Here is a 14,868-nt window from a genome sequence, read left to right on the forward strand (position 1 = left end):
AATGTAACTGTTCTTAATAGTTGGGTGTATAATGTTACAGCCTGTTTTTAAAGGTCTTTGTAATCATATAAGTAATACTACTTACTGAAATAAAGCTATGCTTAAAAATTACTCCTTTGTTTCTTGCTTTTCATCACAAAATAATGTATTTTAGATGGTTTTCATATAGCATATAAAGATCTAGTCAGTTCTTAAGTTACTAGATGATATTCTTTGGAATAGATGTAACTTAGTTAATGCAGCTTTTTTTTGTGTGTAAGATTTTATTTATTGGAGAGAGAGCGAGCAAGCATGAGTGGGGTGTGGGACAGAGAGAGAAGCAGATTCCCTGCTGAGCAGGGAGCCCAGTGCAGAACTCAATCCCAGGACTCTGGATCAGGACTTGATCTGAAGGCAGAAGCTTAACTAACTGAGCCACTCACACACCCTTAGGTAATGCAAGTTGTATTGAAGAATTCCCAATAGTTTTCAGTTATTATTACAAGCAGTAATATAATGAAGTCCTTTTACATATATCTTTTTGGCATATGTTTTCCTGGAGAATAAACTTTTAGAAGTGGAGTTGCTGAATCAAATAATGTATTAATTTGGACTCAACATATTTAGAAAGATTACTCTTCTATAAACATCAGCTTTCCTGCCTGTTTCCCCATATTATTATCAACACTAGGTATAATTATTCTTTATGCTCTCTGCTGTTTTCTGTTGCATTGTTTTAATTTGACAAAAATTTTTGAGATAAGACTTTAACATCTTAATTGGCCAGTTATTTTTTATACAACTGTACTATGTTTAGGTCCTTGGCCTATTTTCTGTTGGGTATTTTAGTTTATTGAATATTAAGATCATTTGTCAAATGTTGGAAAAACTTTTTTGTTTTTTTAGTGTACTTTATACCTTCATATAAGCTTTTAATTTTTAGGTAGTCAGATTTCTTAATCTTTCTTATGGCATTTTGGTTTTGTTTCATTCCTTTCCCAGAGAGAATGAAAAGAATCTGAGATTCTCTGTCAGTACTACTTTCTGATTTTTATTATAATCAAGATTAATGATTTGTTTCCTTTTTTTTTTCCTTTTCATTGTGTTCTTAGATTTTGGTCTCCATTTTAGCATATACAATTTCATCAAATACTTTGGAACCTTGGTGTATTATTATTTACTGTGGAGCAAAATAGAATATAAGATGTGACCATCTTGGACCATGCCTAATTGAATCTAATTTATATTATAAGTACTCATACTTGGTACCAGTTTATAAGAGAGTAATCAGCAGTCCTTTTTGCCTGAAAGATTCTTAAGTTTAAACTTTTTTCGAGTGTTAACTTTTAATAGTGTCCCTTTTTTTAAAAAATTTTATAAATTAATATTTATTGGTGTTCAATTTACCAACATACAGAATAACACCCAGTGCTCATCCCGTCAAGTGTCCCCCTCAGTGCCCGTCACCCATTCACCCCCACCCCCTGCCCTCCTCCCCCTCCACCACCCCTAGTTCATTTCCCAGAGTTAGAAGTCTTTATGTTCTGTCTCCCTTTCTGATATTTCTCACACATTTCTTCTCCCTTCCCTTATATTCCCTTTCACTATTATTCATATTCCCCAAATGAATGAGAACATACACTGTTTGTCCTTCTCCGGTTACTGTGGCCAAGTTCAAAAAGGGTGTTGCCTGAGTTCTCCTCTGGGATTTTGATGGAATCTTGTCTCACATTTAGATCTTTCATCTATTTTGAGTTTATCTTTGTGTATGGTGCAAGAGAGTGGTCCAGTTTCATTCTTCTGCATGTGGATGTCCAATTTTCCCAGCACCATTTATTGAAGAGACTGTCTTTCTTCCAGTGGATCGTCTTTCCTCCTTTATCGTATATTAGTTGACCATAAAGTTCAGGGTCCACTTCTGGGTTCTCTGTTCTGTTCCATTGATCTATATGTCTGTTTTTGTGCCAGTACCACACTGTCTTGATGAACACAGCTTTGTAGTACAACCTGAAATCTGGCATTGTGATGCCCCCAGATATGGTTTTCTTTTTTAAAATTCCCCTGGCTGTTTGGGGTCTTTTCTGATTCCACACAAATCTTAAAATAATTTGTTCTAAGTCTCTGAAGAAAGTCCATGGTATTTTGATAGGGATTGCATTATACGTGTAAATTGCCCTGGGTAACATTGACATTTTCACAATATTAATTCTGCCAATCCATGAGCATGGAATATTTTTCCATCTCTTTGTGTCTTCCTCAATTTCTTTCAGAAGTGTTCTATAGTTTTTAGGGTATATTTTGAGAACCATTTGAATGGTAAATGGTTCTCCAGCCTTTTATTTTCAGGTTGTAGGTGTCCTTCTGTCTAAAATGAGTCTCTTGTAGACAGCAAATAGATGGGTCCTGCTTTTTTATCCAGTCTGAAACCCTGCGCCTTTTGATGGGGTCATTAAGCCCATTCACGTTCAGAGTTACTATTGACAGATATGAGTTTAGTGTCATCATGATATCTATTTAGTCCTTGTTTTGGTGGATTGTTCCACTGAACTTCTTCTTAAAGGGGAGTTTTAAGAGTCCCCCTTAAAATTTCTTGCAGAGCTGGTTTGGAGGTCACATATTCTTTCAGCTCCTGCCTGTCTTGGAAGCTCTTTATCTCTCCTTCCATTTTGAATGAGAGCCTTGCTGGATAAAGTATTCTTGGTTGCATGTTCTTCTCATTTAGGACCCTGAATATATCCTGCCAGCCCTTTCTGGCCTGCCAGGTCTCTGTGGAGAGGTCTGCTGTTACCCTAATATTCTCCCCATGAAACTCAGGGACTTCTTGTCTCTTGCTGCTTCAAGGATCTTCTCTTTATCTTTGGAATTTGCAAGCTTCACTATTAAATGTCGAGGTGTTGAACGGTTTTTATTGATTTTAGGGGGGATCTCTCTATTTCCTGGATCTGAATGCCTATTTCCCTTCCCAGATTGGGAAAGTTTTCAGCTAGGATTTGTTCAAATACATATTCTGGCCCTCTGTCCCTTTCGGCGCCCTCGGGAACCCCAATTAAGCGTAGGTTTTTCTTCCTTAGGTTGTCATTTATTTCCCTTAATCTGTCTTCATGGTCCCTTAATTGTTTGTCTCTTTTTTCCTCAGTTTCCCTCTTTGCCATTAACTTGTCTTCTATGTCACTCACTCGTTCTTCCACCTCGTTAACCCTCGTCGTTAGGACTTCTAGTTTGGATTGCATCTCATTCAATTGATTTTTAATTTCTGCCTGATTGGATCTAAATTCTGCAGTCATGAAGTCTCGTGAGTCCTTAATGCTTTTTTCAAGAGCCACCAGTAGCTGTAGAATAGTGCTTCTGAATTGGCTTTCTGACATTGAAGTGTAATCCAGATTTTGTAACTCTGTGGGAGAGAGGGCTGTTTCTGATTCTTTCTTTTGAGGTGAGGTTTTCCTTCTAGTCATTTTGCTCAGTGCAGAGTGGCCAGAAACAAGTTGTATTGGAACACGGGGGAGTATCACTGGTCCGTCCAGCTGGTCTTCTGGGGGAGGGGCCTGCTGTGCTGATTTTCAGGTGTTAGCACTTGGGGAAGCTGCTCTGCCCCTGCCTGCTGCAGGGCTCAGCGGGGGTTGTTTACCCCGTGGGGCCCCAGGAGGAACAGCCGCAGTTGCTATGGCAACTCTGGAAGCCTGGATTCAGCCTCCGCAGGAACTACGGGGCTCGGGGGGCTCTCGGTTCTCCGTCTGCAGGGCCTGGAGGCTCCGGGGCGGGGCCGCTGATCTGCTCAGCTCGGGGCAGGAGCGTCCTCGCTGTCCTGGGCCCTCCCGGCCTCTGCCTGTCCCAGGGGGAGGCCGGATCCTGGGCTGTGTCCCGGCGCCCTGTGCTCCGGGGCCTGCGCTGGTGGATTCGCGCCCCCGCCCCGCAGCCCCCTCCGCAGCCCTTAGGGAGCTCGGAGCACTCCCCGGGGCGCAGGTGTCTGTTAGTGTCCCCGGGAGCCCGAGGGCATCCCCGCCCTCCTGGGTCCTGCTCCACCTCCCTGCGAGCCCCTTTCCGCCCGCCCGGGAAGGTTGGTGCAGCTCCTGCTCCTCCGGGACGGGACGGGGCTCTCCTGTCCTGGGGACACTCGCCCCGGCCTCAGCCCGGCTCCTCGCGGGGCCCCTCCCCCTCGGAGGCCTTTTGTTCCTTTATTTCTTTTTCCCCGTCTTCCTACCTTGATAGAAGCGCGAACTCTTCTCACTGTAGCATTCCAGCTGGTCTCTCTTTACATCTCAGGCCGAATTTGTAGATTTTCAGGATGATTTGAAGGTTATCTAGGTAATTTGGTGGGGACAGGTGATTTGGGGACCCTGATCTTCCGCCATCTTGCCCCTCCCCCCCCAACATTTTCTAATAGTGTCCCTTTTCACGCTCAAAAAGTACCTCAGTTTGGATAAAAAATTATAAGGATTATAAGGCATAGTTGTTCACATGGATAGTTTTTAAGAATATTTTGACATTTAAGGCTTAAATTGTTTCTGTTTACATTATTCCTCCAATACTTAGCAATACTTCATTTGCTTTAGCTTTTTAAAAATCTCTCATTTCTATTACTTTCATGTTGAACTTGTTGCAAAATTCACAGAATTGTTTATGTGAGGTATTTCTAGAGCAGTAATGTTAGTGTCTATCTTCTTGAACTTTTTTCTTATATCCAGAATAATGTTTACTTTTTTGAACAAAGCATCTGAAATTTGTGAAAGCATTTGTCTATGTGTGTGTATATGTTTTGGTTTTACTTTACTAAATGTGTGATAAAATCTTTTTGTGTGAATATGACCAAATCTTTTAACCTGGCCAAATAAACCTTCCTTTATTGTATTGTTTTTTGGTGTTGATGCTATCCAGCAATATGAATTAGTTTATACTTGGATCATTGGCTTTGTAGTATGCTAACTAATACTGTTCTTAATACAGATCCCTGTGGGATTCACTTAATGCCAGTCAGTCCCTATTGTGTTCTAACAACGTTGATAAAACATTGGTCCTTGCTATGAGCCAGACAGATTGTTATCTAGCTTATTTTATCATTCAGATAATACTTCTCCAGACTTTTCTTATATAGTACTGTGTCAGAGTCCTTGTTATGATGTAGATAAATTGTGCCCATTTCCTTTCTCTTCCAGCTCTGTTACCACTTGATTTGTACAGCTTACAGTTACTCATCTTCATCACTGATTGTAAGCTGTAACTCAACCAATCCTATTCTTTCTAAAACTATTACTTTATATATATTATGGGATATATTATGAAGTTGCCATTTTAAAAGGCCAAATAGTTTAATCTTTTCTTTAGTCAAAAGTATTTGTACTTATGAATATATCTTTAAAACCTTAAAATTAAAAAAAAAAACCTTAAAATTTTTTCAATATTTTTAGTTTGGTGTTTATGTCATAATATATATATAATAATATATATAAAAATATATATATATTTCTCAGCGTTATATATTGATATATATCTGACTTGACTTCAGTGCTTATTGGGATCATTAATAAAATACTAATATTTGAGAATATTAATCTGGTGAGTAGAATATCACATAGGAATTTCTTTTTTTTTTAATTTATTTATGATAGTCACACACACACACACACAGAGAGAGAGAGAGAGAGAGAGAGAGAAGAGAGAGGCAGAGACACAGGCAGAGGGAGAAGCAGGCTCCATGCACCGGGAGCCTGACGTGGGATTCGATCCCGGGTCTCCAGGATCGCGCCCTGGGCCAAAGGCAGGCGCCAAACCGCTGTGCCACCCAGGGATCCCTCACATAGGAATTTCTAATTGTGTTATCATTGGCTTTAAAATTTTACCCTCTTGGGATAAAGTTATTTATGTATAGCTATTTTCAATTTCATAGTATAGAAATTGTGAATAAGAATTTTCATAAAATGTTTATGCTTTGAGAATATATTTATCTAGGCACTAAAGATAAATTATATTAATGATTTTACTTTTTTTGCAATGGGCATAATATAAACAGAAGTATTGTTTGTTTTATTAGATACATAGTCATGTTTCTTGCTTTATAAGATATAAATGTCAAATATATAATACAGTGTTTGCCATTTTTGTTTTTGTGTTTCTTCTGCAGAGAGTGATAATGAACTCTCAAGTGGAACAGGCGATGTGTCTAAGGATTGTCCTGAGAAGATCCTATATTCTTGGGGAGAATTGCTAGGAAGATGGTAAACATTTATTTGTCTCATTGAAAATTTTATATTTACATAGTTAATGTTAATTTGTCTTATTAATTAAAATCTATATGTTTATCTTAATATTAGTATTTTAATGTACTTTAAAAACAAAAAAGTTAAAACATAGTTCACAGATATTCTTTATGTTTGGCTGGGTCTTCCATCTAATATGGTTTTACTTAACTTACTTTTGGAAGATACATTTGCTTTATTATTTCATTCAGACATAACATTGCTCAGAGTAGTTAACTCTATGCTTTATTGCCCAAACATGTAAATATCTGTTGTTAAAGGGTTACATTTCTTTTCTCTACTAAGCCTATTACCACAATAAAGGGCTGTAGTGCTTAGAATTACTCATTTCACCACTGACTGATAATAAACTGTAACTCAGTCTGTTTTTTTCTTGTGACTAAAACACTTTACATTTTGGAGTATTTTATCTAGAACTATAAAAAAGGGTACTTTGTTCATATTTACTATATATACTCTGTATTTATTATAGGTAAGTCTTTTAGAGAGGTAATCATGGCTATCATTTGTTAGTAAAATTAAAAAATCTTGTCAAAAAAAAAAGACTGCCATACCAGGATATAGAAACCATACTGTATTATTGACTATACATATCAAATTACATGCATGCTAGTGGTCTGGGAGAAACTACTAAGTCTGGGCAGAATTTCACACATTTTATACAGTAAGTAAAGTGGAAGAAAGAAGAATTAAAACTTTATCTTTTAAAAAAATAAATAAAACTTTATCTTTTTAAGAGACAAATGAATGCTCCTTATTATAATCTCCGGTACACACTCTGAGAGACTCCTGAGTGAATTTAGGAAATATATACTTATAGTTCTGAGAATTGGAAAGCTCATGACTTCTTACTTAGAATCTGGAGAATAGTTTTGTCAGCTTCATGACCAAAGTGTTGAATCTATTATGTTTTCAAGGAGATGCCCTAAGAGTAATGGAGGGCTAGCTGCTTCCCCTAATTAAACAATGAAACTTTAATCTTATTTATCTCACATATACCACTGTAAAATGAACACATCTCAGAGAGTTTACTTAACTCATTAATTAATGGGAACCAGTAAGATTTTAGAACCAATCAAAATGAGAATTCATTTTAGAGATTTATATTCTTGATAATTCACTTGCATTGTCATGAACAGGAATTTTTTTCATTGCTGTGGACAAGAACTTATGCATTGTTATCAATTTTCTACACATCGTCTGTTGAGAGTTGTAAATTTTCCTAGTCAAAGACAAATAAAGGCATACACTTCTGTCATATCAGATAATATCTAGAAGCTGATTGACTCATGTACGTGCTGTTCACCTTTCTAAACTTAAATGTTTTACTGATTTCATTTAGTATTATTGCCTCTTTTAAGTGAATAATTTTCATTTTCTATGCCCTGAGTTAAAGTGATTCAACACACTTGTTAAAGGTGATAAGGAAGACTTTATTTAAGGCATAGGTATAGGTATCACTGAAATGAGGTCTTGCAGTAGGGGAGAGGGACTGGGCTCAACTCCAAATATAGCAAGGAAAATTACAAATTTATAGCCAAGGAGAGGATGGAGGTCCACAGATGGAAAATTAGAGGAGACATCAGGAGTAAAGGGGTCCTGGCTAAACTGACCTAACTGGATTCTTGCTAAAGGTAGATTAGGTTGATCAGGCATCACCTGAGGATGGTGGAAGATGAGGAACTCAAATATCAAGGATGATCAGATACTGAGGGTGAGGGATCCTGGCTAAACTGACTTTAGTAGGATTCTTGCTAATATAGAACAATGCAGAGATGAACATGGAAGCTTAAAAATCAGGGCCTATTTGAGAAGAGAGTTCAGGTGAGGCTGAGTAGAGTTTGGTCAAAAAGAATGTTTTTCATTAGTTAATAGAATTTTGGGGCAGCCCTGGTGGCCCAGCGGTTTAGCACTGCCTTCAGCCCAGGGCGTGATCCTGGAGACCTGGGATCGAGTCCCACGTCAGGCTCCTTGCATGGAGCCTGCTTCTCCCGCTGCCTGTGTCTCTGCCCCCCCCTTTGTCTCTCATGAATAAATAAATTAAAAAAAAAAAAGAATTTTGTAGGACAGTTAGGTGTTGGGAATGGGGAAGGGGTGCTGGTCAGAGCAAGAAGATTGTTAAGTCAGAGTCCAGTTGGGAGAACAGAAGCCCTGCCAGCCTTTTCAAATAGAAGTGTATTATTGCAAGAAATTGGTTTCTAGTGTGTTAGAATGCTGAAAGACAGAAAGAGGACATTATAATAACCCAAGTAGTAGGAAGCAGCAGTATCCTCAGAGGTGGAGAAATAAAATGGAAGAAATATTGTCAGTGAAATCTAGGAACTCAGTGGAGATCTCCTGAGGAGCTGATGCAGGGACTTCTGAAGAAGGCTGCCCAGCTGGTTGTTTAGGCTTCTGAGGATACTCAGAGCAGCTAGGGTTTAGAAGGGTCTGGGGAAAAATATCAGAAAAAAAAAAAAAAAAAGAAGAAGAAGAAGGGCCTGTGAAAGGAGGGGTCATTTGGTTAGTTCTTGGATTCTGAAGAGTTACCCAGACCTCTGAGGTGGTAGGGAGACACAATGTGTTTGGTGCTGGTATTTCCTAGAGTACCTGGTGGGTATCAGTAATTATCAGTTGTGGTATAGCTACTACTGGCAAGCAGTCCTTGCTGTTCTACCTTTTGATCGCATGCCATTGTTAACCTAACTTGGAAACTGAGTTTTACAAGGTTATAGGATACAAGGTAGATATGCAAAAATCAATCCTATTTCTATATACCGGCAATGAAAAATTAGAAATAGAAATTTAAAATGTAAAAGCACTAGAAAGAGGCATGAAACATTTTGGTAGAAACTGAACAAACTGTTACTAGATCTATACACTGTATCATTTGATATAATGAAAGAAATCAAAGAAGATCTCAGTAAATGGAAAAATAATACCATATTTATAGAATGAGTCTCAATATTGTTAAGATTTCCATTCTGCCTGTGGTAGTCTTTGGAATCAATGTAATTTCAATAAACATACTAGTGGAATTGTTTTGGTAGCAACTGCAAAGCTGATTCTAAAATTTATATAGAAAAGCAAAGTAACTAGAATAGCCAAAACAATTTTAAAAATGAATAACGAACTTGGGAGACTCATACTACCTGATTTCAGGTACCATAAAGTACCTGATTTCAACTTACCATCAAGCTACATTATTCAAGACATTATTGATTAAAGGATAGATACATAGATCAAAGGGGCAGAATAGAGAGCCACACAATGTAAATCAACATTTCTCCAGGGAAAACATACAAATGACCAGCCAGCATATGAAAAGATGCTTAACATCATTAGTCATTAGGGGAAGGCAAATCAAACCACAATGAGATACCACTCATTCTTGCAGTTCCTTAAAAGTTTAGAGAGATAAGATATGGCCTAACAATCTCACTCCTGCTGATATGCCCAAGAGAAATGAAAGCATCTGTCTAAATGTTCATGATATCATTATTCATAATAACCAAAAAGTGAAACCAATCCAAATGTCCACCAAGTGATGGATAAATAGATATGGTATATACATATGTTGAGATATTCAGCAATAAAAATCAAGTACTGGTACATCTACGACATGTGTGATCCTTCAGAACATTATGCTATGTGAAAAATAGCAAATCAGAAAAGAGTAATTGTATGAATTCATTTATGTGAGATATCAAGGATAGGCAAATCTATAGAGACAAAAAGTAGATTAGTGATTGTCCAGAGCTGGAGTGAGGATTTAGGTAAGTGGGGAGTGAATGCTAAGAAGTACAGGGTTTCTTTTTGGGGTAATGCAAATGTTCTAAAATTGGTTGTGTTAGCAGCTATACAAACTGTGTGAATATATTAAAACCATTGAGTTAATTAAATGGATGAATCGTATGGTATATGCATTATATCTTGTTACAGTTGTATGCAAAAGGAAATACACACATATATGGTCTGTTGATTGTAAATAAAAATTTAATTGAAATTCAATGGAGAAAGGATAATCTTTTTAGCAAATCATGCTTTAAATTGGATATCTATATGCAAAAATTAAAACAATAAAAACCTTGAGGCACACTTTGCCCTATAATGAAAATTAGCTCAAAATGAGTCATAGATCTAAGTATAAGAGCTAAAACTATAAGAGCTATAGAAGAAAACATAGGAAATCTTTGTGACCTTTGGTTAGGCAGAGAGTTCTTAGATATGATACCAAAGGAATGATGTCTGAAAGAAAAAAATTATAAATTTGACTTCATCAAAACAAAACTTTTGTTCTTCAAAGGACATTCAGAAGAATTGAAAAGCTCCACACTGGGAGAAAATATTTGCGAAACATATCTGATAAAAGACTGGTATCCAGACTATAAAAAATTCTCAAAATTCAGTCTTAAAAAGGAAACAAAAAACAACCTCATTTAAAAATAAGCAGAAGATCTGAACAGCTATTTCACCAAAGAAGATATTTTGGATTACAAATAAACCCGTGAAAAAATGCTAAACAACATTAGTCATTAGGGAAATACCAATTAAATCCACAGTGGGCAGTACTATGCTAGTATACACATATTCAAATGACTGAAATAAAAAAGCAAAAACAACAGCAAAACACCGATAATACCAAGAGCTGGCAAAGATACATTGCAACTGCAGCTCTCATGTTTTGCTGGTGGAAATGCAAAATGGTGCAAGTGTTTTGGAAAGTTTGGCATTTTCTTAGAAAGTTGAACACATACTTCTTATACTACCCAGCATTTCCAATTCCACTCCTATGTATTTATCCAACTGAAATGAAAACCTGTGTACAAAAGTCTACAACATCTTTATTCATAATTACCCCAAACTGGAAACAATCCAGATGCTCTCCAACATGGATCAACTAACTGGTATATACATCCAGTCAATGGAATATCCTGAGCAATTAAAAGAATGAACTACGGATTCATGCAACAACATGATGGATCTCAAATGCATTATGTTAAGTAAAATATATCAGATTTGAATCACTTAATACTATACTTTCACTTTTTTAAGATTCTAGAAAAGCCAAAACTATCATGATAGAAAATTTATCCGTAGCTTCCAAGAATTGATTGTGGTGGGTGATGTTGACTACAAGAGAGCAGAGGAGAATTTTTGAACTGTCCTATGTTTTGATTACAGTGATGACCACACACCTGTATGAATTTGTCAAAGCTCACAGAACAAGTTGAATTTTAAAATCCTAAAAACCCAGAGTATTAATCCTGAGCATTTTAGTTGTTGAAGCACAATGTGCTACTACTACATCAGAAAACAAAAGAAGAAAAAGAGACCAAATGCTTATTTCATATTTTGTAGCACACAGAACACATCAGAACAAGTAATAAATATGAATGAAGGAAGGAAATGGGAAACAAAAAGAAAGACAGGAATGAAATTTATGGCCTATATGTAGAGTAGCTCTTTGAAGTGCATGCTTTTCTTAGGGCAGTGCCTTCATTATCCCTTGTATTCACATTCCTCTCTCTTTACTTTGATTTGTAGTATTTATTGTAGGAATCACTGTCTATTCTAACTCTTCAAAGTTATGTCACAAATGCACATGACCTCCTCAAAGTTACTATTGTCTTATAAGCCCTTATCACAGTGCCTGGAATGTAGTGGTGCACAACAAATATTTATTGAATGTTTTTTTTTCAAGATTTTATTTATTTATTCATGAGAGACACAGAGTGAGGCAGAGACATAGACAGAGGGAGAAGCAGGCTCCCCATGAGGAGACCGGTGTGGGACTCGATCCTCGGACTCTAGGATCATGCCCTGAGCCGAAGGCAGACACTGAACCACTGAGCCACCTAGACATCCCTATTGAATATATTTGTGAATGAAAATTCCTGAAATACAGATCTCTGTCCCTTCAAGTCTATGAAAATTTTACATAGTTACATTTTGTACTTGATTATTTTTTCTTGTGTAATTTTTAAATTAAATTGATATACTTGTTAATTATAAGTAGATTCTCTTTTAAAAATATTTTTATTTATTCATGAGAGATGCAGAGAGAGAGAGGCAGAGACATGGGCAGAGGGGGAGCCTGATGCAGGGCTCAATCCTAGGACTCTGCGATCTTGATCTGAGCCAAAGGCAGACACTCAGCCAATGAGCCACCCAGGTGCCCCAGTAGATTCATTTTCATACGACAGTTATGACCGCTTTGTGTCTTGTTCATGTCATGTTATGGTGAGGTGTTTTGACTTAAGCATTTTAAAAGCATCATTCTGGCTCTGAAGTGAAAAACATCATAAGAAAGCAAAGACAGAAGCAGGCAGAATAGTTAGAGGCTATTGTAAATAAACCAAGAGAGAGACGATAATGTCTTATGCCAAGTTAATAGGAAAAAGTGACATGTGATCAGATTCCCAATTTAAGACAGAGCTTTTAGAATTTGCTTGTGTTTCCTGTGTGGCCTGAGAAAAATAACTAACCAATGTTGCCAAAGTTTTTGGCTTAAACGACTGGGTCTTCCATTTACTTAAATATGAAAGATAAGAGGAAGAACACCTTTGGAGGATTAAATTAAGATTTTGGAGATGTTGAGATGCCTTGTATACATCAAAATAAATGTGTCCTTTAGTCAGTTACATGTAAGATTGAGTTCAAGGGAAAGGTAAGGATGAAAGTAGGAGTTTGGGAGCCATTGGTGTATAGATGATTTTTTTAAGGCTGTTAGAATGGGTAAGATTACTTAGGAAGATTACTTAGGGACCAGGCTCTTGTCCACTTTAGTGTTTGGAGGTTGAAGAGATGAGGATCATGCAAAGAAGTCCAAGAAAACGCAGCCTATGAAGCTAGGAGAAGAAACAAGATAGAAATCAAAGGAATTAAATCTGTCAAGAAGGGAATGATCAGTTGCTGATAGGTCAAGTCAGAGTAAGCCTAAGAATTTTACTTGATCCAGCTTTTCAGATGTCACTGATGACCCTGATGGGAATCTCTCAAGGTAAGAATGAAAGCTTGATTAGACTGTATCTAAGATAATCAGCAAGTGTAGAGAACTCTTCAGAGTAGTTTTGCTATAGAAGGATGATGAATAGGGACAAGTTAGGAAATACATGTGGACTGAGCGGTTATTCCAAAAATGAAGATGGTCAATTTAACATGTCATATGTTTTTGGAAATAATCAGGAGAGAAAATTTGATAGTGCTAGAGGGAGAGGACTAGTTGCAGGAGAAGTCATTGAATAGGCAATAAGATTTCTTGACAGATGGAGGAGTTGTATTTAGGAGCAGAGATAGTTCATTGTAACAAGAGGAATGGTGGGGCATGGCTACAAATAGCTGACTTAGTCTACTTACTGTGTTCCAGGTAAAGTGCCTGAGCACTTTAGCTGCCTTATTCTAGTTACGACAGCAACCCTCTAAGGTAGGGATTATTATTATCTTTATTTCAGAGATGAGAAACTGAGGTGTAGCTATGTTAGGGAGCTAGTATAAAAATACAAGCAGATAATGGCAGTGAATAACTTGCTCAAGATCCCCAATAGGTAATTTGCTCTAGAGCCAGTGAGTAATTTGCCCACCATCATGCAGTGAGTAAAAGACCATGTCAGGATTTGAATCTAGGTAGTATGGCTCCAGAGCCAGAACTTTTTTAACCAGTGGACAGGTGCCATTTTTGTAATGTGGGCAGGTTAGGTTACTGGATTAGTATTTATTTATTTATCTAAAGATTTTATTTATTTATTTTAGAGAGAGAGAGAGAGATCACAGAGGGAATGGAAGAGGGAGGAACAGACTTGCTGCTGAGCGGGGAGCCCACTTGTGGGCCTTGATTCCGGGACCTTGAGATCACGACCTGAGCTGAAAGCAGATGCTTAATTGACTGAACTCCCCCACCCCAGGTGCCTTGGATTAGTTTTTATAGAAGTTTTAATGAGAGAGAGAGAGAGAATAAATTAGGAAAATTGATTCCCTTGCCAGCCTTCTAGTATGAATTTAAAGAAAAACCATGAGAATGGCAGGAACACAAATTACTTTGATGACTAAATAAATAGCAAATTGAGAGCTTTGCTGTGTTTATAAAATTCAGGATTTATAACTTGATTGGAACATACATTCACGAAGCATCATCCTAGGCTCTAGGAGATAAATAAAGGCATAGTCCTACCTTTGAGGTTTATAATAAAAAAAGATAGCAATGCATAATCATAACAGACCATTTTTACAAACTGATATTGTTTCATGTTTCTTTACCATTTTGCTTTTTTTCCCTATAAAATGACAAGTTACTTGATGATTTCATCTAACTGAAAAAAATTCATCTACTCTTTTAGGAACTGTACTAGACTTTGCAGGTTTAAAGATGAATAGGAGGGATGCTTGGGTGGCTCAGCAGTTGAGTGTCTTCCGCTCAGGGCATGATCCCAGTCCGGGATCGAGTCCCGCATTGGGCTCCCTACAAGGAGCCCGCTTCTCCCTCTGCCTGGGTCTCTGCCTTTCTCTTTGTTTCTCTCATGAATAAATAAATAATATCTTTTAAAAAATAAAGATGAATAGGAGATGATTCCTGCCTCTATGGAATTAGCCATCTTACAGAGGTATATAAATATTTCATCATAATTGTGATGTTATAAATATGCAAAAGTGAGAAAATAAT

The 14,868-nt window shown here is 37.2% G+C and overlaps 1 protein-coding gene across 4 annotated transcripts in view; it reads left to right on the forward strand.

Annotated features, from left to right (window-relative positions):
• RABGAP1L (RAB GTPase activating protein 1 like) overlaps window positions 1-14,868 on the forward strand; it is a 720,977-nt gene that overhangs the window by 188,794 nt on the left and 517,315 nt on the right. For all 4 annotated transcript variants that reach the window (XM_055319528.1, XM_055319527.1, XM_055319525.1 and 1 more), the window contains exon 12: window positions 6,095-6,188. In XM_055319528.1, coding sequence (XP_055175503.1) covers window positions 6,095-6,188 — 94 coding nt within the window. The remainder of the gene's footprint in view (window positions 1-6,094; window positions 6,189-14,868) is intronic.

This window comes from Nyctereutes procyonoides, unplaced genomic scaffold (genome assembly GCF_905146905.1).
Source record: "Nyctereutes procyonoides isolate TBG_1078 unplaced genomic scaffold, NYPRO_anot_genome, whole genome shotgun sequence".
Taxonomy (NCBI): domain Eukaryota; kingdom Metazoa; phylum Chordata; class Mammalia; order Carnivora; family Canidae; genus Nyctereutes; species Nyctereutes procyonoides.